This window comes from Ranitomeya imitator, chromosome 4 (genome assembly GCF_032444005.1).
Source record: "Ranitomeya imitator isolate aRanImi1 chromosome 4, aRanImi1.pri, whole genome shotgun sequence".
In the NCBI taxonomy this organism is placed as follows: domain Eukaryota; kingdom Metazoa; phylum Chordata; class Amphibia; order Anura; family Dendrobatidae; genus Ranitomeya; species Ranitomeya imitator.
This window is the reverse complement of record NC_091285.1, coordinates 411,880,929-411,899,309: the sequence shown is the minus strand read 5'-3', so window position 1 is coordinate 411,899,309 and position 18,381 is coordinate 411,880,929. Positions and strand designations below refer to the sequence as shown.

General features: G+C 41.0%; 1 protein-coding gene across 1 annotated transcript in view; it reads left to right on the top strand.

The window, feature by feature from the left end:
- TSPAN33 (tetraspanin 33) overlaps positions 1–17,806 on the top strand; it is a 73,749-nt gene extending 55,943 nt beyond the window's left edge. Inside the window, exons 5-8 of the mRNA XM_069765417.1 lie at positions 4,348–4,443; positions 5,600–5,728; positions 7,254–7,415; positions 14,901–17,806. Of these exons, the coding sequence (XP_069621518.1) occupies positions 4,348–4,443; positions 5,600–5,728; positions 7,254–7,415; positions 14,901–15,002 (489 nt within the window). The 3' untranslated portion in view covers positions 15,003–17,806. The remainder of the gene's footprint in view (positions 1–4,347; positions 4,444–5,599; positions 5,729–7,253; positions 7,416–14,900) is intronic.
- The last annotated feature ends 575 nt before the right edge of the window (positions 17,807–18,381 follow it).

The following is an 18,381-nucleotide window of genomic DNA, read 5'->3' as shown; positions in this document are numbered from 1 at the left end:
CTCAGCTGCATGATTTACAGCTGATAGACAGCTTGAATACATGTGGGGATTCTCTAGCAACCAGGCAACCTCCACATTACTAAGGCTGGCTAACAGCCGTAAATCATGCAGCTGCGTCAACAAAAACTAAATCTCCGAGCAGTTACAAATACTCGGAGACAACCCGAGTGTACTTGGGAAAACCCGAACAACGAGTATACTCGCTCATCACTAGTAACAATGTTTTAAACTTTTGACTTTCAGGCTCCATATCTCACCATATACTACAGCTTCAAATGTGAGACTACCATCATTTTATAGACAATCATCTTGGCTAGGTCACAGATTTGAATGGAGGAGAAGCCATGGAGAAGACTTTCCAACAAAAGAGAAACCAGCTTATAATTAGCAGTCTCTTGGTTAACAAAATTTTGAAATTGCATCTTGTGAGCACCATGACAGTAGGAAAAATATAAAATAATGTCCATCCAGTCACAATTCAAGAGGTGAACGTCCAGGCAAAATATCGGAGTCAACTAGTCGGCTCATCACAAGGTCTATCAGATGGATCGTGAGATCGCAGACGTCTATGCAAAGACCGTGCCATGCATGTTACACAAGTCTGGAATAGTGGTTTGGAAAAAGGTGAGGAAGCTTTGACTTCATATTAATAAGAAGTGTCAGCTTGAGTTTGCAAAAAAAGTACAAAAAGTGGACAGCAGCATATTGGAAACAGGTGATTTGGAGCGATGAGATGAAAGTTAATAGGCTAGGCTCTGATGGGTGCAAATGGGTCTGAATAGCTACGGCCTGTATGAGAAAACAGCCCTGTATATACCCTCAGGAAAATAGTAGGAGTAGCTATGGAGGATATCCACTAAATTAAAACAACCTTTAATAAATATATATGCATAAAAAACTCGGATCCTAACAAGACACAAATATAAACCATACAAACGTGCTCAAGTGAACCAGTGCTCGAGATAAAAAATTGGATCAGTCTTACCAATTTAGACGGACATATAGAAGGAATCCCTCAAAATCCATGAGGGTGGTGGTTCCAGATGTAAAGGGCCAAGGGTAGGGAAAGGTACACCGCCACTGTGTTCTCTTACTTAGGACTTACCTAAGCTGCGGACACAGCCAGCATCCTTGACATCCTTAGGGGACCTCCCAGCCACTGCGGGACCCACCTAATACGGATTAATACGGACTGTATGGAATTATTTCTGGACTGTCCTGTTTAGGACTTTTGAGGGGACCCACTGGTACCTCTTATCTATATAACTCCCCTGATGATGCTCCCCTATTGGAGTTGAAACGCATAGGGAGAAGAGAGACATTTAGGGTTACATTTTGGTTGGTGGATTCCCATAGCAGGGCACACTTGGGGCCTGTCCTTGTAAGGACAGGAGTTCTTCTAAGGGATTACAGGGAAGACACTGGCGGTGTACCTTTCCCTACCCTTGGCCCTTTACATCTGGAACCACCACCCTCATGGATTTTGAGGGATTCCTTCTATATGTCCATCTAAATTGGTAAGATTGATCCAATTTTTTATCTCGAGCACTGGTTCACTTGAGCATGTTTGTATGGTTTATATTTGTGTCTTGTTAGGATCCGAGTTTTTTATGCATATATATTTATTAAAGGTTATGTTTTAATTTAGTGGATATCTTCCATAGCTACTCCTGCAAATGGGTCTGGAAGAAACAAGGGTAAAAGGGGCTAATGGATCGATATGCAGTTGTTTCACAGCCAAATGTATTGAATACTTGACCAGGATCGATGGTGGTTTCAATAATGAGCTATATGTGAGTATCCTCATAAAGCCCCATGGATTCCAGTAACACTTCTATGCTGATGACACTCAGATCTACCTCTCTGGCCCAGACATCACCGCTCTACTGTCCAGAATCCCAGAGTGTCTATCAGCCATATCCTCCTTCTCCTCTCGCTTCCTCAAACTCAGTGTAGACAAATGTGAACTCATCATCTTTCCTCCATCCCATAAATCTTCCTTACCTGACCTATCTATCGCAATCAATGACATCATGCTTTCCCCCGTACCGGAAGTCCGCTGCCTCGGAGTAACTTTTGACTCTGCCCTGTCCTTCAAACCGCACATCCAATCTCTGTCCACCTCTTGTCGCCTCCAGCTCAAAAATATCTCCAGAAACCGTCCTTTCCTCAACCGTAAATCTACTAAAATGCTTGTGCATGCCCTCATCATCTCCCGCCTTGACTACTGCAACATCCTTTTCTGTGGCCTCCCTGCTAACACCCTTTCACTTCTCCAGTCTATCCTTAACTCTGCTGCCCGACTAATTCATCTCTCTCCTCGCTACTCCTCCGCTTCCCCTCTCTGCAAATCTCTTCATTGGCTCCCATTCCCTCAGCGTATCCAGGAGTCCGCGTTGATGTTCACCTCCTACCTATCTTATACCGGAACAGATCCTCAGCGCACCTTCCCTATGAGACTTGCCTTTTGAAGCCTTCTTACAAAGCCCTGTGCATTAGATTTTCACCGCGTCTCCGGTACTCTGTGCCTATATGTACCACCCTTTTGGCCAGGATTATATAACTCCAGGCCATTCAGTTGGACATTTCTCCATATCCCGTGCTTCTTGGCAGTATTCCAGTACCTCTTAAGTTATTTATACTAGCTTATTATCTTTCAAGCCTATTTGGAACGGAAATACGCACACGTTCTATTTACTTGGATAATTGCTTCAATCTTAGAGGTCCTGCAAAAACTCCACCATAGGACCCTATCTACATATATCAGTGCCCTATACTCTCCATTATACCAGCAGTCGGTTTACTGGAGAAGGTCTAAATGTTTGACCGAAACGTTTATGCTGGGCTGCTATTCAAGTAATAAAATTATTTTTCTTTATTATCACGATCCACTAAGTTGAGTGCCAAGTTATTTACTAACTATATGATTGCTGGTGTGGGAAACCTTTCTTGAGCACCGACAGAGCTGTGCCACGATATACTTCACAAATTACTAATACTGACCTACAAAGCCATCCACAACCTGTCTCCTCCATATATCTCTGAACTAATCTCCCGATATCTTCCCTCATGTAATCTCCGGTCCTCCCAAGACCTCCTTCTCTCCTCCACGCTTATTCGCTCCTCATCCAACTGCCTCCAAGACTTCTCCAGAATATCCCCCATCCTCTGGAATTCCCTGCCCCAACACGTCCAACTATCAACCACATTCGGATCCTTCAGACGGAACCTGAAAACCCATCTCTTCAGGAAAGCCTACAGCCTGCACTGACCCCGCTGCCTCCTCATCACTACCGGAGATACTGCCTCACCAACACCAGAGCTCCTGCAACCTTCAACCTATTGTCTCCTTCCCCACCATCCTGTAGACTGTAAGCCCGCAAGTGCAGGGTCCTCGCCCCTCTGTATCAGTCTGTCATTGTTAGTTTGTTTACTGTAAGTGATATCTGTAACTTGTATGTGACCCATTCTCATGTACAGCACCATGGAATCAATGGTGCTATATAAATAAATAATAATAATATCATACGAGACAAGTTACTTTGTACACTTGAGTACAATGGGTATAAAAAGGATGACATAGTATTTCAGCAGGACAACGACCCGAAGCATACATCAAGATTGGCAAAGAAATGGTTCAGTGACAATGAAGTAGAGGTGCTGGATTGGCCCCCACTGTCCCCAGACCCCAACCCATTCGAATGCGAAGGAAAAGCTGTATACATTCCCAAGTGAGTCGACCAGTATGCACCATCTTTGGGAAAGTATAGAAGAGATCTGGGTTCAGATTTTGGTCGAGACATGCTTGAGTCCAATCAAGAGCATGTCCAGAAGGATTCTGGTAGTGTTGAGATACAAAAGGTGGATTTACAAAATAATAATAAAAAATAATTTTTTTTATTTTTTAGGAGCAAAACAGTAGCAATGCAGTGACATAACAAGAATCTAATCATATGCTAAATAGTTTCACGTCAAATCTATGTATGAGATATCCAAGTTGATTGTCTATAAAATGATGGTAGTCTCACATTCCAAGCAGTATTTGATGGTGAGATATGGAGCCTGAAATTCAAAAGTTCAAAACTTTGTTACCCTTTTGCTCGTTAGTGTAGGCCAAAAAAGTATTCCTCAGACTTGTACACTTCGTCATTACTTCTGCATTCTTTTTTTTTACTGTATATAAAAGCACAATATACTGTGCTTGTCTATACTACGGACCACCATGAAAAACCGTATAACATTTTTTTAATTTACCGTTGGGGCCTATGGGTGCCGTGGGCCACTATGAGTCCCTAAGTTTATAGTGATTGCATATTGACGCATTGGTAATTTTTTGCTCTCTTGAAGGCTCGTGGTAAAGTGAGTGAAGTGATTAGTAACGCAATTGTTCACTACAGGGATGACATGGACCTACAAAATCTCATAGACTTTGGGCAAAGGGAGGTAAGAAATTTTTATAGAGACAAGCATAAATGATTGTCAAAAATATTGATCTTATACATGTCTCTGGTTCAGACTTTTCATATGTAAATGGTTCCTTTATGTAAACCAATGCTATTCACCTGTAGATATCATGATAAAATTCAGGTTAATAGCTTTCAAAATCCACACCGCTGCCACACTGAAAACCCAGCGGCCAGGTGGAAGTGTATTTCTCTTGGCAGTCTTCGGTTTTCAGTCATAGAGGAGCAGCTGCTGTCACTGCTTATTACATGGTGAGCGGTGGCTGACTGACAGCCAGCTGAGCACTGATGCACTGTCGAGCCGGTTGTCAGTCAGTGCCTGGGCGGGATTTCGGCTGCCAAACACCGTTATTTTACCCCAGGTAAGGGCCAATCAGACTTAGTGGCTTTCACTGGGGTGCCAGTCCCTATTGTTCACACCAGGGAGCCAGCACTTTGTGTTAGATCTTTCGCGAACGACTCCTCACTAGTACTGAGCGGTGGCTGAAGAAGCACCGAACGCGCCTCCATGACTGGAAGCAAGAGGCTGCCGGGAGAAATAAACTTCATTTTTCTCCTGGCATTCGAGCTTTCAATGCTTTAGAATGCTATTAACCTGCAGATTAATACTGTTTACATGACCGGTTCCCTTTAAATATAGTATGATAAAATAGAATATAAAACATTCTGCTAAATCAACAAAATTATTTTATATATAGAGAGGATATTATAGTGGCTGTCCACCTTTACAACCATGTTTAATTGTTCTAAAGCCTATAAAAAAAAATTAGCAAAAATGTAGTCTTGAGTAAAAATGGTTCTGTTTTTTGTGTATACAGCTCCAATGCAGACGTATGTCACTACTTATAGACGGCATGTAAACCATGTGTAATCTGCTCCTGTAGGCTTGTGTTACTTTCTTCCACCTGTCCCCACTCCTCCATACAGAGTAGAGCAGGGAGTAGATGCAAAGACACAAGACATAACTGCAGGGAAAGTAGAATATCCCATGACTCCCATTACAATACATGGGTTGTTTGTTTAATTGGTGTCCCCCAAATGGAGAATAAAGATCCAAGCTAACTACTCCCTTTATATGCAGATACCTAAAGCTTTTTTAGTTGGTGATCTTGACTTATATTTTCCCTTTCTATCAGTTTAATTGTTGTGGGGGAATCTCTTATAAGGACTGGTCCCAGAACATATACTTCAACTGTACCTCTGAAAACCGAAGTCGAGAACGTTGTTCTGTACCCTACTCCTGCTGCCTCTACAGTGAAGATGAGGTAGGAATTTCCCAAAGTAAATCGGGAGGAATGTTTGAATTATATTTGTTACAAAAAATATAAATACACTATGGACCTGATTCACGAATGTGTTTACGTCAGTCTACTAGCGTAAAACGCCTTCATTTGTCGCATCTTTTTTGTGGCATTCTAAGTGGCTAAGCCCGCCCATCTAAGCCATTAAAATTAACACTGTCTGAGTGGCGTAAATGTTAACAGTAATTCGCCCCAGTTCATCACTGGAGTACAGTACGTTTCTGGCATAGGTGCTCGCCATGTAAGTGATGAACCCAATTCATTACGTGAATGGCGCTTCAGTAAGCCCATGTATTAAGACTAGTGATATATTCTAGGAATTCACTCTCACTCACTCAGGCAGCGCTTGAGGAAGGCACAGGCACCATGTTCTTCATCAGATGGGAAGATTTATTTTAGTCCATAAGTGCAATGATTCTCCCAGCAAAACAGAACCACACTGGGTCAGTTTCTTCCAAAGTCCGAAAGGTGTTTCCACCTCTACACTCAGGCCACTATGGAGCAGCTCAGCTGTCAGGCCTAGATTGGAGATATGGTAGCAGCCAGTCCCACCGAGCTCTCCCAGCTGCTCCTAAAACCTGGACCCAAATCCGGGCTCATTAAATAAACCTCTCAGCACTGTCAGTGCTGTAGCCTTGTCTCTGGGTTGTACCTCACCTCGGTGACATATACTCCATCCAGGACTTATCCAGCTGCCATCTTACAATATACTAATATTTACCTAGTAAATGATTTAAAATGCAGTTCTGCAGAACATCTTTGTCTTAGAGGTCACATCTAGTGGACAGTATAACTACAGTTGCTATATAAGGCTACGTTCACATTTGCGGTGCGTCGGGCGCAACCGCGGCGACGCATGCGTTATGCGCCCATATATTTAACATGGGGGGCGCATGGACATGAGTTTTGTTGCGTTTTGTGACGCATGCGTTTTTTGGGCGCAAGCGTCAGGGCGCAGAGGACGCTGCTTGTTGCATTTTTTTTGCGTTATAAAAATGAACACATGCGTCACAAAACGCATTTTGCTGCGTTTTGCATGCGTTTTTGCGTGCATTGTGCGTTGCGTCGCCGACGCAGCACACAACAACGCAATTGTGAACGTAGCCTAACATACTACACATAGTGTGCAAGGAGCAGATAATATGTGCTCATGGTTGTCTTAGTGAAGCTTCATGAGAACTTTTTTATTTTTCTGAAAATTTCCACGTAACCATTTTGCAAGTTTACCTGCATATCCCATAGGCAGCATGTACAAATGTATGTAAATTATGTAATATCTACCTATTTGTAGCCATACTGCCTTCCCTTTAATACATTATGCAGACATCTTGATCATCTCCTATTTCCAGTAAGCAATAGGCTGATAGCGCTACATACTTCTAGATGTGAGAGCAATAAACAACCTATTCTGGTACTGCGCACGCGGAGGAAGTCATTCATCTGTTAAGTATCATGTCCTGCTGTAATACTTATATATAATCTCTTGTAGGCTGTCGTGAACACCATGTGTGGCTTTGGCGTGCAGACGCTCAATTATTTAGAAGCAGGAGAGTTTATACACACAAATGGCTGCATTGACAAACTGGTTAACTGGCTGCATAGTAACCTTTTCTTGCTTGGAGGGGTTGCACTAGGTCTTGCTATCCCACAGGTACATTATATACATTATATTACACTTATGTAAGACCTTGTACTTATATTCTCTACTGTTATAATCCCGTATTACTAGAAACTTGATATAATGATTTCTGAGCATCACAATGCACATTTTGTCTTAATGTAAAATAACCCTTAACATGAAATATTTGTGGTTCACGAGGTCATTTTTAAGTGCGATTAATGTAACATTCCACCTCTACCTAGACAGATACTACTGCAATTTTAAAACATAGGCACATTGTGATCTTAAAGAATATCTGTCGCCAGGTTTCTGAGAGCAGCATAATGCAGAGACCCTAGTTCCATTGATGTGTTACTTACTGGGCTGCTGGCTGTAGATTTAATAAAGTAATTTTTATCCCCAGGAGATTAACACCAGAGGACTAGTAAACCTGCTGCCAAGTAGTCCTCTAAATTCATGAGTTCTGTATAACACCATACCCATCATTGATTGACACATGACAGCTTTCTGCCTATGCACAGTGGACAACAAAAGCTGTCAATCAGTGGTGTTGGCGGTGTTATACAGAGCTCAGAATTGAGAGAACTGCTAAATCTGCAGCATCGAAAACATTGATTTTATGACAATGACAGCCTATTGGTGGAGGAACATCTGAATACCTCAATTACAGGGACAAACTGAATAATTAAAAATGCAATGTACCCCAGAGATCTTTTATGACATTTTTGGTAAATAAAAGTAAATACAGTACTGTGCAAACGTTTGACAGGTGTGGAAAAATGATGTAGAATAAGATGCGTTAAAAAATTGAAGTGTTAGTAGTTTATTTGTATCAATTAACAAAAGGCAAAAGAGAAATATAAATAAAATCAATATTTGATGTGACCACACTTGAAAACAGAATTCATTCTTCTAGGTACACATTCTCAAAGTCAGCGATTTTGAACGATTATAGTCCAATGTATAAGTAACCGATTATACCAAGCAGGTGATAATTAATAATGCTTAATAACAAGATTTTCAAAGCAGAGTCAGGTTTTCAGATATGCTGTTCTAGCTCCTTTAACCCCTTAATGACCGCCAATACGTCTTTTAACTGACCTGAGATATAAGAGAATAGCCTCCCCATACAGATGACAATCCAGCATCTGTTGGTTGTACACTATAGCTGACAACTTGCTGTACCAGCCACGATCAGTATTTGCACCATCTAAATCTGTTTAACCCCTTAGATGCTGCTGTCAATAGTGACTACATCATTATAAAAGGTTAACAGAGTGTGGGGGCTTCTTCTTTGTCACAATTGGTGCCCTCAGATCATGATTTTGTTGTCCTGATGTTTGCCATGGCAATTCATGACCAAATAGCGGCCTTAGAGTCTGACGGCTGTTGTAATCTGTTTAGAAGTTAGCAACATTTAGGTGGTAAAAATACACATTTTCATTTCTGTCATACCACTTTGCATTAATTCCTGTAAAGCACCTGAAGGGTTAATAAACTACCTGACAGCAGTTTTCAATATGTTTAGGGGTGCTGTTTTTAAAATGGTATCATGTGTGTGGGTTTCCCAATATATGGGACCCCTAAAATCACTTCAAACATGGATACGTCCCTAAAAAAATAAATTTTGTAAATTTCTGTGAAAAAATGAAAAATTGCTGCTACATTTTTAAACCTCCTAAAATGCTAACAAAATAAAATAACATTTTACAAATGGTGCTGATGTAAAGCAGACATGTGGGAAATGTTATTTATTAATGGTTTGCTGTTGTATGACTATCTGGATTAAAGGGATAATCATTCAAATTTAGAAAATTGCTAATTTTTTAACATTTTTCTCAAATTTTTGATATTTTTTATAAATAAACACAAAAAATGTTGAACAAAATTTACCATTATCATAAAGTATAATGTGTCACGAAAAAACATTCTCAAAATCACTGGGATTTGTTGAAGCGTTGCAGAGTTATTACCACATAAAGTGACACTGGTCAGATTTCAAAAATTTGGCTCCGTCACTAAGGGGTTAATGAAGCACCAAGAAATGGGTAACATTGAGGACCAAGAAGAATTTGGGCCAAAAAGCCATACCCTCGACATGGAAACAACGCTAATCTATGCCTGAAAACTTAGGAACTGTGTTGCAGAAAAACAGCAGCAGCTGCTCTGTACTGATAAGTCAAAATGTGAAATATTTGGCTGTAATAGAAAGCAGTTTGTTCCCGAAGGACTGAAAAGCAATATAATAGAGTGTCTGCAGGCAACAGTGAAGCATGGGGAGGTTCTTAGCAAGTTTGGGGGTGCATTTCAGCAAATAGAGTTGGGAATTTGGTAAAGGTTAGTGGTGTCATTAATGTTGAAAAATGCAGGCAGATACTTATCCATCATGCAATACCATCAGGTAGACGTCTGATCGGCTCCAAATGTATTTTTCAGTTGTTAGTTTACTTCAAACTTACAGCCAATGTTATAAAGAACTATCAGCGCAAAGAAAAATAAGACTTCTCGAAGTGATGATACGACTTCCACAGAGTCCTGATCTTGACATCATTGAGTCTGTCTTGAAGTGCATGTCGAGACAAGGATTTGCGCAAGCCTACATCCTTAGAAGATCTGTGGTTAGTTCTCCAAGATGTTTGGAATAACTTACCTGCCAAGGTCCTTCAAAAATTGTGTACAAATGTACCTAGAAGAATTGATGCTATTGTGAAGGCAAAAAGGAACAGTGTTCACGCCAAATATTGATTTGATTTAGATTTCTCTTTTGCTCATTTGCTTTGCGATTTCATTCATGTTTCATTCCGTATGCATGTTCATTAGCTTTCCTTCTTTAAAAAAAATTGATAAAAATAAACTAAAACACTAGATATATATTACATATGTTTTTTTTAATTATAAGTAAGAGAAAAATAAAAAATCCAAAATAAATTTAAAAAAAAAATTGAACAGCAACGTCAAAATACAATATTTTCAACAAAAAATAAAACCTCAAAGCCATGTCAATAAAAATGTAAAAAAAAAAAAAGTTATGGTTGTAAAAAAAAAGTTGTAATTCATTTTAAGCTTTTTCAGACCTGGTCATTAATGGGTTGAAACAGAAGTTCAGAAGTGTCTGGATGCAGATTGTGTATTCCATTCACGTAAAGGGATTATTGTTTTTTGGCCTCCTTCAGTTTCTCACATACAGTGCCTTGCGAAAGTATTCAGCTCCCTGGAACTTTTCAACCTTTTCCCACATATCATGCTTCAAACGTAAAGATACCAAATGTAAATTTTTGGTGAAGAATCAACAACAAGTGGAACACAATTGTGAAGTTGAACGAAATTTATTGGTTATTTTACATTTTTGTGAAAAATCAAAAACTGAAAAGTGGGGCATGCAATATTATTTGGCCCCTTTAACTTAAATTAGGGCGTTGATCCAGGGAACTAGTCTGATTGCCGTATGTGGAGTCGGGAAGGAATTTTTTTTTTTCCCGAATGTGGAGCTTACTCTTTGCCACATGGGTTTTTTTGCCTTCCTCTGGATCAACATCTTAGGGCATGTTAGCTTAGGCTATGGTTTGAACTAGATGGACTTAAAGTCTTCCTTCAACCTTAATAACTACCGTATGTTAATACTTTGTTGCGCCACCTTTTGCTGTGATTACAGCTGCAAGTGGCTTGGGGTATGTCTCTATCAGTTTTGTACATCGACAGACTGAAATTCTTGCCCATTCCTTGGCAAACAGCTTGAACTTAGTGAGTTTTGATGGAGATCATTTGTGAACAGCAGTTTTCAGCTCTCTCCACAAATTCTTGATTGGATTAAGGTCTGGACTTTGACTTGGCCATTCTAACACCTGGAAACGTTTATTTGTGAACCATTCCATTGTAGATTTTGCTTTATGTTTGGTATCATTGTCTTGTTGGAAGACAAATCTCCGTCCCGGTCTCGAGTATTTTGCAGACTCCAACAGGTTTTCTTCAAGAATAGTCCTGTATTTGGCTCCATCCATCTTCCCATCAATTTTAACCATCTTTCCTGTCCCTGCTGAAGAAAAGCAGGCCCAAACCATGATACTGCCACCACCATGTTTGACAGTGTGGATGGCGTGTTCAGGGTGATGAGCTGTGTTGCCTTAACGCCAAACATATAGTTTGGCATTGTTGCCAAAAAGTTCGATTTTGGTTTCATCTGACCAGAGCACCTTCTTCCACATGTTTGGTGTGTCTTCCAGGTGGCTTGTTGCAAACTTTAAATTACACTTTTTATGGATATCTTTGAGAAATGGCTTTCTTCTTGCCACTCTTCCATAAAGACCAGATTTTTTCAGTGTATGACTGATTGTTGTCCTATGGACAGACTGTCCCACCTCAGCTGTAGATTTCTGCAGTTCATCCAGAGTGATCATGGGCCTCTTGGCTGCATCTCTGATCAGTCTTCTCCTTGTTTGAGATGAAAGTTTAGAGGGACGGCCGGGTCTTGGTAGATTTGCAGTGGTATAATACTCCTTCCATTTCAATATGATCGCTTGCACAGTGCTCCTTGGGATGTTTAAAGTTTTGGAAATCATTTTGTATCCAAATCCAGCTTTAAACTTCTCCACAACAGTATCATGGACCTGCCTGTTGTGTTCCTTGGTCTTCATGATGCTCTCTGTGCTTCAAACAGAACCCTGAGACTATCACAGAGCAGGTGCATTCATACGGAGACTTGATTGCACACTGGTGGATTATATTTATCATCATTAGGCGTTTAGGACAATATTGGATCATTTAGAGATCCACAATGAACTTCTGTAGTGAGTTTGCTGCACTGAAAGTAAAGGGGCCGAATAATATTGCACGCCCCACTTTTCAGTTTTTGAATTTCCACAAAAATATTAAATAACCAATAAATTTGGTTCAACTTCACAATTGTGTTCCACTTGTTGTTGATTCTTCACCAAAAATTTACATTTGGTATCTTTATGTATGAAGCATGATATGTGGGAAAAGGTTGAAAAGTTCCAGGGAGCCGAATACTTTCGCAAGGCACTGTATGTGTTCTGTCTGTTTCTTCTGTATCTTTTCACTGATAGAACACGTACCATTATAATCTACTGGTGAACTACAGTCTGTGATCAAAGATGTCTTAATGAGCCTGTTAGAGTAAGAAAGGAGTTAATGTCTTAAGGCCTACCAAAAGCTAATATCGTGTGGCATAGAATCCTGAAGGTTCTTTAAGAAATCCCGTACTAACCTCCCAAATTTGAATGGAATAGCTCTCTGAAGAAGAGAACAAATGTAAGACAAAGGCTTACCGAATATACTTGAGTATAAGCCGAGCCCCCTAATTTTGCCACAAAATACTGGGAAAACTTATTGACTCGAGTATAAGCCTAGGGTGGGAAATGCAGCAGCTACTGGTAAATTTCAAAAATAAAAATAGATACCAATAAAAGTAAAATTGATTGAGACATCAGTAGGTTAAGTGTTTTTGAATATCCATATTAAATCAGGAGCCCCATATAATGCTCCATACAGTTCATGATGGGCCCCATAAGATGCTCCATATTAAAATATACCCCATATAATGCTGCATAAAAGGTTAATGATGGCCCCATAAGATGCTCCATAGAATATTATGCCCCATATAATGCTGCACAATGGTTGATGGCCCCATAAGATGCTCCATAGATTATGCACCATATAATGCTGCACAAAAGTTGATGGCCCCATAAGATGCTTCATAGAATATTATGCCCCATATAATGCTGCACAAAGGTTGCTGGCCCCATAAAATGCTCCATAGAATATTCCCCATATAATGCTGCAAAAAAGTTGATGGCCCAAAAGATGCTCCATAGCATATTATGCCCCATATGCTGCTGCGATTAAATAAAAAAATGATATACTCACCTCTCCTCGCTCAGGCCCCCGACACTTGCGATATTCACCTGTCCCCGTTCAACCGCCGCGTGCCGCTGTGTCTTCCGGGTCTCTGCAGTGACTGTTGGGCAGAGGGTGCGCACTAAACACGTCATCATGCCCTCTGACCTGAACGTCACAGCCAGAGGACGTGGAAGGCAGAGCCCGGCGGTGGAATGGGGACAGGTGAATATTGCATGGCTCACCCTCCCCCGTCATACTCACCCTCCTGCTGCTCCGATGGTCTCTGGCGCTGGCATCTAGTTTCTGTGTTCAGCGGTCACTAGTACCGCTCATTAAAGTAATGAATATGTGCTCCACACCTATGAGAGTGGAGTCGCGTCCATATTCATTACTTTAATGAGCGGTACCACGTGACCGCTTAACACAGGAACAAGCTGCCGGCGTCAGAGACCATTGCATCGGAGAAGCAGAGAACACGCCGGGAGCAGGTGAGTATGATGTGACAGCCGCCGCTCCCCCTCTCCCACCGACCCCTTGGGACAATGACTTGAATATACAGTAAGCCGAGAGGGGCACTTTTAGCGTAAAACAATGGGCTGAAAATCTCAGCTTATACGCGAGTATATACGGTACTTACTGCGTTTTTGTGTCTCTTCTTCAAAATTGTTCCCTTTTTCTGATCTTGAAACCTGTTTTGGGAACTCAGCAGTGCCTACACAAATGTGAGATCAATTTTAACTCTTCTTTGAAGTTTTTGGGATTCTATCAAAGCTGGTGAGATGGTTGGAAATCACATGCCTGGGCATTTCTTTTGACCTCACCAGCACTGATAAAAGTAATTAAACTTTCATTTTTTTTTTCATAATTTTGTCCAGCATGGAAAATTATGAGATGTTACAAATCATTTTTAATAGCATATTTTTCTTCATTCATTATTCTGCCTTTAGCGGCATTGATATCAGAAGATACTCATTTGGAGTACAAATGATGGCAATAAAAGGGTCGGATCAGCACTAGTGATGAGCAAATGTGCTGGGATAAGGAGTTATCCGAGCAAGCTTGGGTGCTAACCGAGCGTCTTTGGCGTGCTCGAAAAATATATCAAACAATATAACCTAACAAGCAGGCAATTCCTGCATGTGTTGCAGCTGTTGAACAGCCGCGAGACATGGAGCCGCGGGGATGGAACATACTGTTTGAGCTCACCGAAGACACTCAGCACCCGAGCATGCTCGGATAACACCTCATCCAGAGCACATTCACTCATCACTGTGTCTCACTAACTCTAGAGATAAGCTGCTGTAGGAGATTCTTCTGATAAAGCACAACACTATGAAGGATATGGGCAGGCAAATTGCTAGGAAGAGCTGAGGTTTGGAAGCCACTTGCAATTTTTTTTTCCAGGAATGAAGGCAAATCCCCAAATAAAGGGATTTGTAAAGTGTCAATGAACTTTGTCCAGAATGGAAAGTTATGAGTAAAAAAAAGTTGTTCTTTAAATCCGATATTTACAAATAACATAAAAATAATATCTTCAGTATTCTCAGGTTGTTTTAGAACCTTATTTCAATGCATCCCTTAGAAATGATACAGGAACTGGAAGCATGTTAAATACTCTTGGTCATTTTTCTCTGTTCTTTATTTTTTGTTTTGAAACAGCTGGTTGGAATTCTCCTATCTCAGGTTCTGATTAACCAGATCAGAGACCAAATTAAACTCCAAAGTTACAACCTTCAGCACCGGTCAGACCCTTGGTACTGACAGAAGGCTAGGCGTATGCGGCCAACACTGCTATGAACACAACAATGCAGCGGGCAAGGAAGATCCGCACAGGAACCTGAATACAGTGTGAGGAGCCGCCAGAACCATTGCGTAGAAGAAGCAGCAGCGGAAAATCGGTCAGCATCAGAAGCAGTGTTAATTGTTGTATTTCGTTGTCTTATATTAGAAGGACTTAAAATTACCGCTTGAAGCTGAAGCCAAGCCTTTATACTGTTACAGTGATCTCTTTGGCTAGATTATATATTTAACTCACAGACCATAGAGCTTATATATGGAAAGTGTTCTTGGCTTAGTTACAGTATTTCTGGTACTCAGATGTGAAATAGTATTAATGCTATACACATAATTGCCTTAAAACTCAATGAATTCTATTCTGCTAGGGACAGCATTCAATGAGCCCTGATCTACCAGTGAGAGATGGCGAACGACCACATATAATTTCAAAACCTTTTTGAATTAAGGTATGCGGTAATTGTGATGGGAGTAGGTGGTTAACAGTTGGGGCAACCTGTGCAGACACACAGGAGCCCAAGAGATAAGGTGGCCCACTGCCACCTCCATAGCAGAGAGCAGCTTCTGTCGCTGGCACATAAAGCACTGTAGTATGATGACTAGTGATGAGCGAGTGTACTCGTTGCTTGGGTTTTTGTTATGAACAGGTAATTCAGAACCACAATGGACCTTGAAGTTCAGAGCACACAAGGTGACTTGACATTTACCAAAAACATAGGACAAGCTCTGAGACGTGGAAACTCTGCTGACCGCAATCCCTAATCCTAACACACCACACTAGAGGTAGCCGTGGATTGCGCCTAACGCTCCCTATGCAACTTGGCACAGCCTGAGAAACTAACTAGCCCTGAAGATAGAAAAATAAGCCTACCTTGCCTCAGAGAAATTCCCCAAAGGAAAAGGCAGCCCCCCACATATAATGACTGTGAGTAAAGATGAAATACAAACACAGAGATGAAATAGATTTAGCAAAGTGAGGCCCGACTTACTGAATAGACCGAGGATAGGAAAGATAGCTTTGCGGTCAACACAAAAACCTACAAACAACCACGCAGAGGGGCAAAAAGACCCTCCGCACCGACTAACGGTACGGAGGTGCTCCCTCTGCGTCTCAGAGCTTCCAGCAAGCAAGAAAAAACCAATATAGCAAGCTGGACAGAAAATATAGCAAACAAAAATAACACAAGCAGAACTTAGCTTATGCAGGATAGAGAGGCCACAGGAACGATCCAGGAGGAAGCAAGACCAATACTAGAACATTGACTGGAGGCCAGGATCAAAGCACCAGGTGGAGTTAAATAGAGCAGCACCTAACGACTTCACCTCATCACCTGAGGAAGGAAACTCAGAAGCCGCAGTACCACTCTCATCCACCAAAGGAAGCTTATAGACAGAACCAGCCGCAGTACCACTCACGACCACAGGAGGGAGCTTGGCCACAGAATTCACAACAGGTTTTCCCGAGCACGCTCGGGTGGTCTCCGAGTATTAGTGCTCGGAGATTTAGTTTTCGTTGGTGCAGCTGCATGATTTACAGCTGCAGGACAGGCTGAATACATGTGAGAAATGCCGAAATGCCTGTTTGTTAGGAAATTCCCACATGAGTCCAGGCTGTCCAGCACCCGTAAATCATGCAGCTGAGGCCAAGAAAATTAAATCTCCAAGCACTACAAAATACTCGGAGACCACCCGAGCGTGCTCAGGAAAACCCGAGCAACGAGTATACTCGATCATCACTCATGATGACCTGTTGACTAGTCAGACTACTGACGGTTCTTGCACAGAGGCTCTCTCCTGTCTGTCTGCCCCTGACTGTGATGTTACCTCATTAAAAGTTACCATTATATTAAAATTTATGATTTCCACAAGATAATCCAATCATATCATGCATATGGGGGGCTCCTAATTTCCCCCAACAAATGATAGTAAGGTAGAAAAGGCTAAGGCAGTTTGAATTGAAACACTTGAACCATTTCTACTCATGTTAGACAGGTCACTGCCAAAGGTGTTCGCTGAGCTGAAATTTCATGTGCATGGGGATGTCGCAAGAAATGACTGTTGACCTAATGAGCCCAAATCCCGACAATAGATGGCTGGCGGCCGAAGCATCGGCACCTATCTCACCTGACTGTCCCATACACAGCTTCTGTTTTCTGCCAGACATCTCTAATGGTGGCTTATATCAGGGAGAACAAAAGGATTTACAGTCTGAAAATTGGACATATGTGATCTTAATCCCCTTATCTGTTGAAGGCCTCTATCATTGGACTGTTGGCTGAGTCCATCGATATCGGCAAAATCAGCAAACTTTAGTCTGATGTGTATGGGGCCTTTAGACTGACAGCAATTTCATGTGTGTGATCTTTATATGCAAGCTTTCCTCTTGCCTCATTGTGAACTCTAGGAAATTACATATGCAACTGCTCTGCATAGAAGGAGTATAAAATGGTGAAGAGATGTTATCTACTCTTCTGCTTTGTCATTTTTCTACCAGTGCCCCCACAGCTGGTGTCACCATTTCTGGAATAGTGCCTAATCACAGTAGCCATACCCAGGCCTGGAGGTTAGATTGAATCAATATCTAATTGATTAGAGGGACAACTATAAATTCTATATTCTCCTGTTACAATAGCAAGACATCGTATTACCATTGATTGTAATTTGATATGATCATACCTATCAGAAATTTGTTTTATTGTTGTTTCTTAAGTGTTAAATTATTTTTTATGTGTACAATAATCTGAGATTAAAGTAAAATCTTTATACATTGTATAAAAAGTGGATCATATATACGGACATCAAGGACGACCAATTTGTAGTTACAGATGTTTACAGTAGAAAAATGTTTCCTGCAGACTTCATGATTATCAACATTTGTCACCATAGTATTTTCCGCATAAATTCGCAAAGTGTGTGCCTTTTGCTAAAAAATACACATTTCCAGTAGGTGTAGGTGCTCTGTATTTGTCAGGGTAAGCAGTAAGATTCTGGAGAGCTTAAAGGATCCAGATAGCCCTACACAGAAAACCTCTGAATCGCTGCATCCCTGCTCTTCACACCACTTTCCGACTTTGTTAAGCGAACCACATTTCTGATGTTATTAGGTTGGGGAATTAACTGAGGAATAAAATGTTTGCTACAGCAACTTGTCATTTTGGTGAGATGAGAGGATTGTTGGCAGGGGTAGAGGATTGAGAGTAATTAATTTCTTGTTACATATAAATATAAATTGTGTGTGATTATACATGTACATAGAATTAAATGTGAAAGTAAAGGTACCGTCACACATAACGATATCGTTAACGATATCGTTGCTTTTTGTGACGTAGCAATGATATCGTTAAGG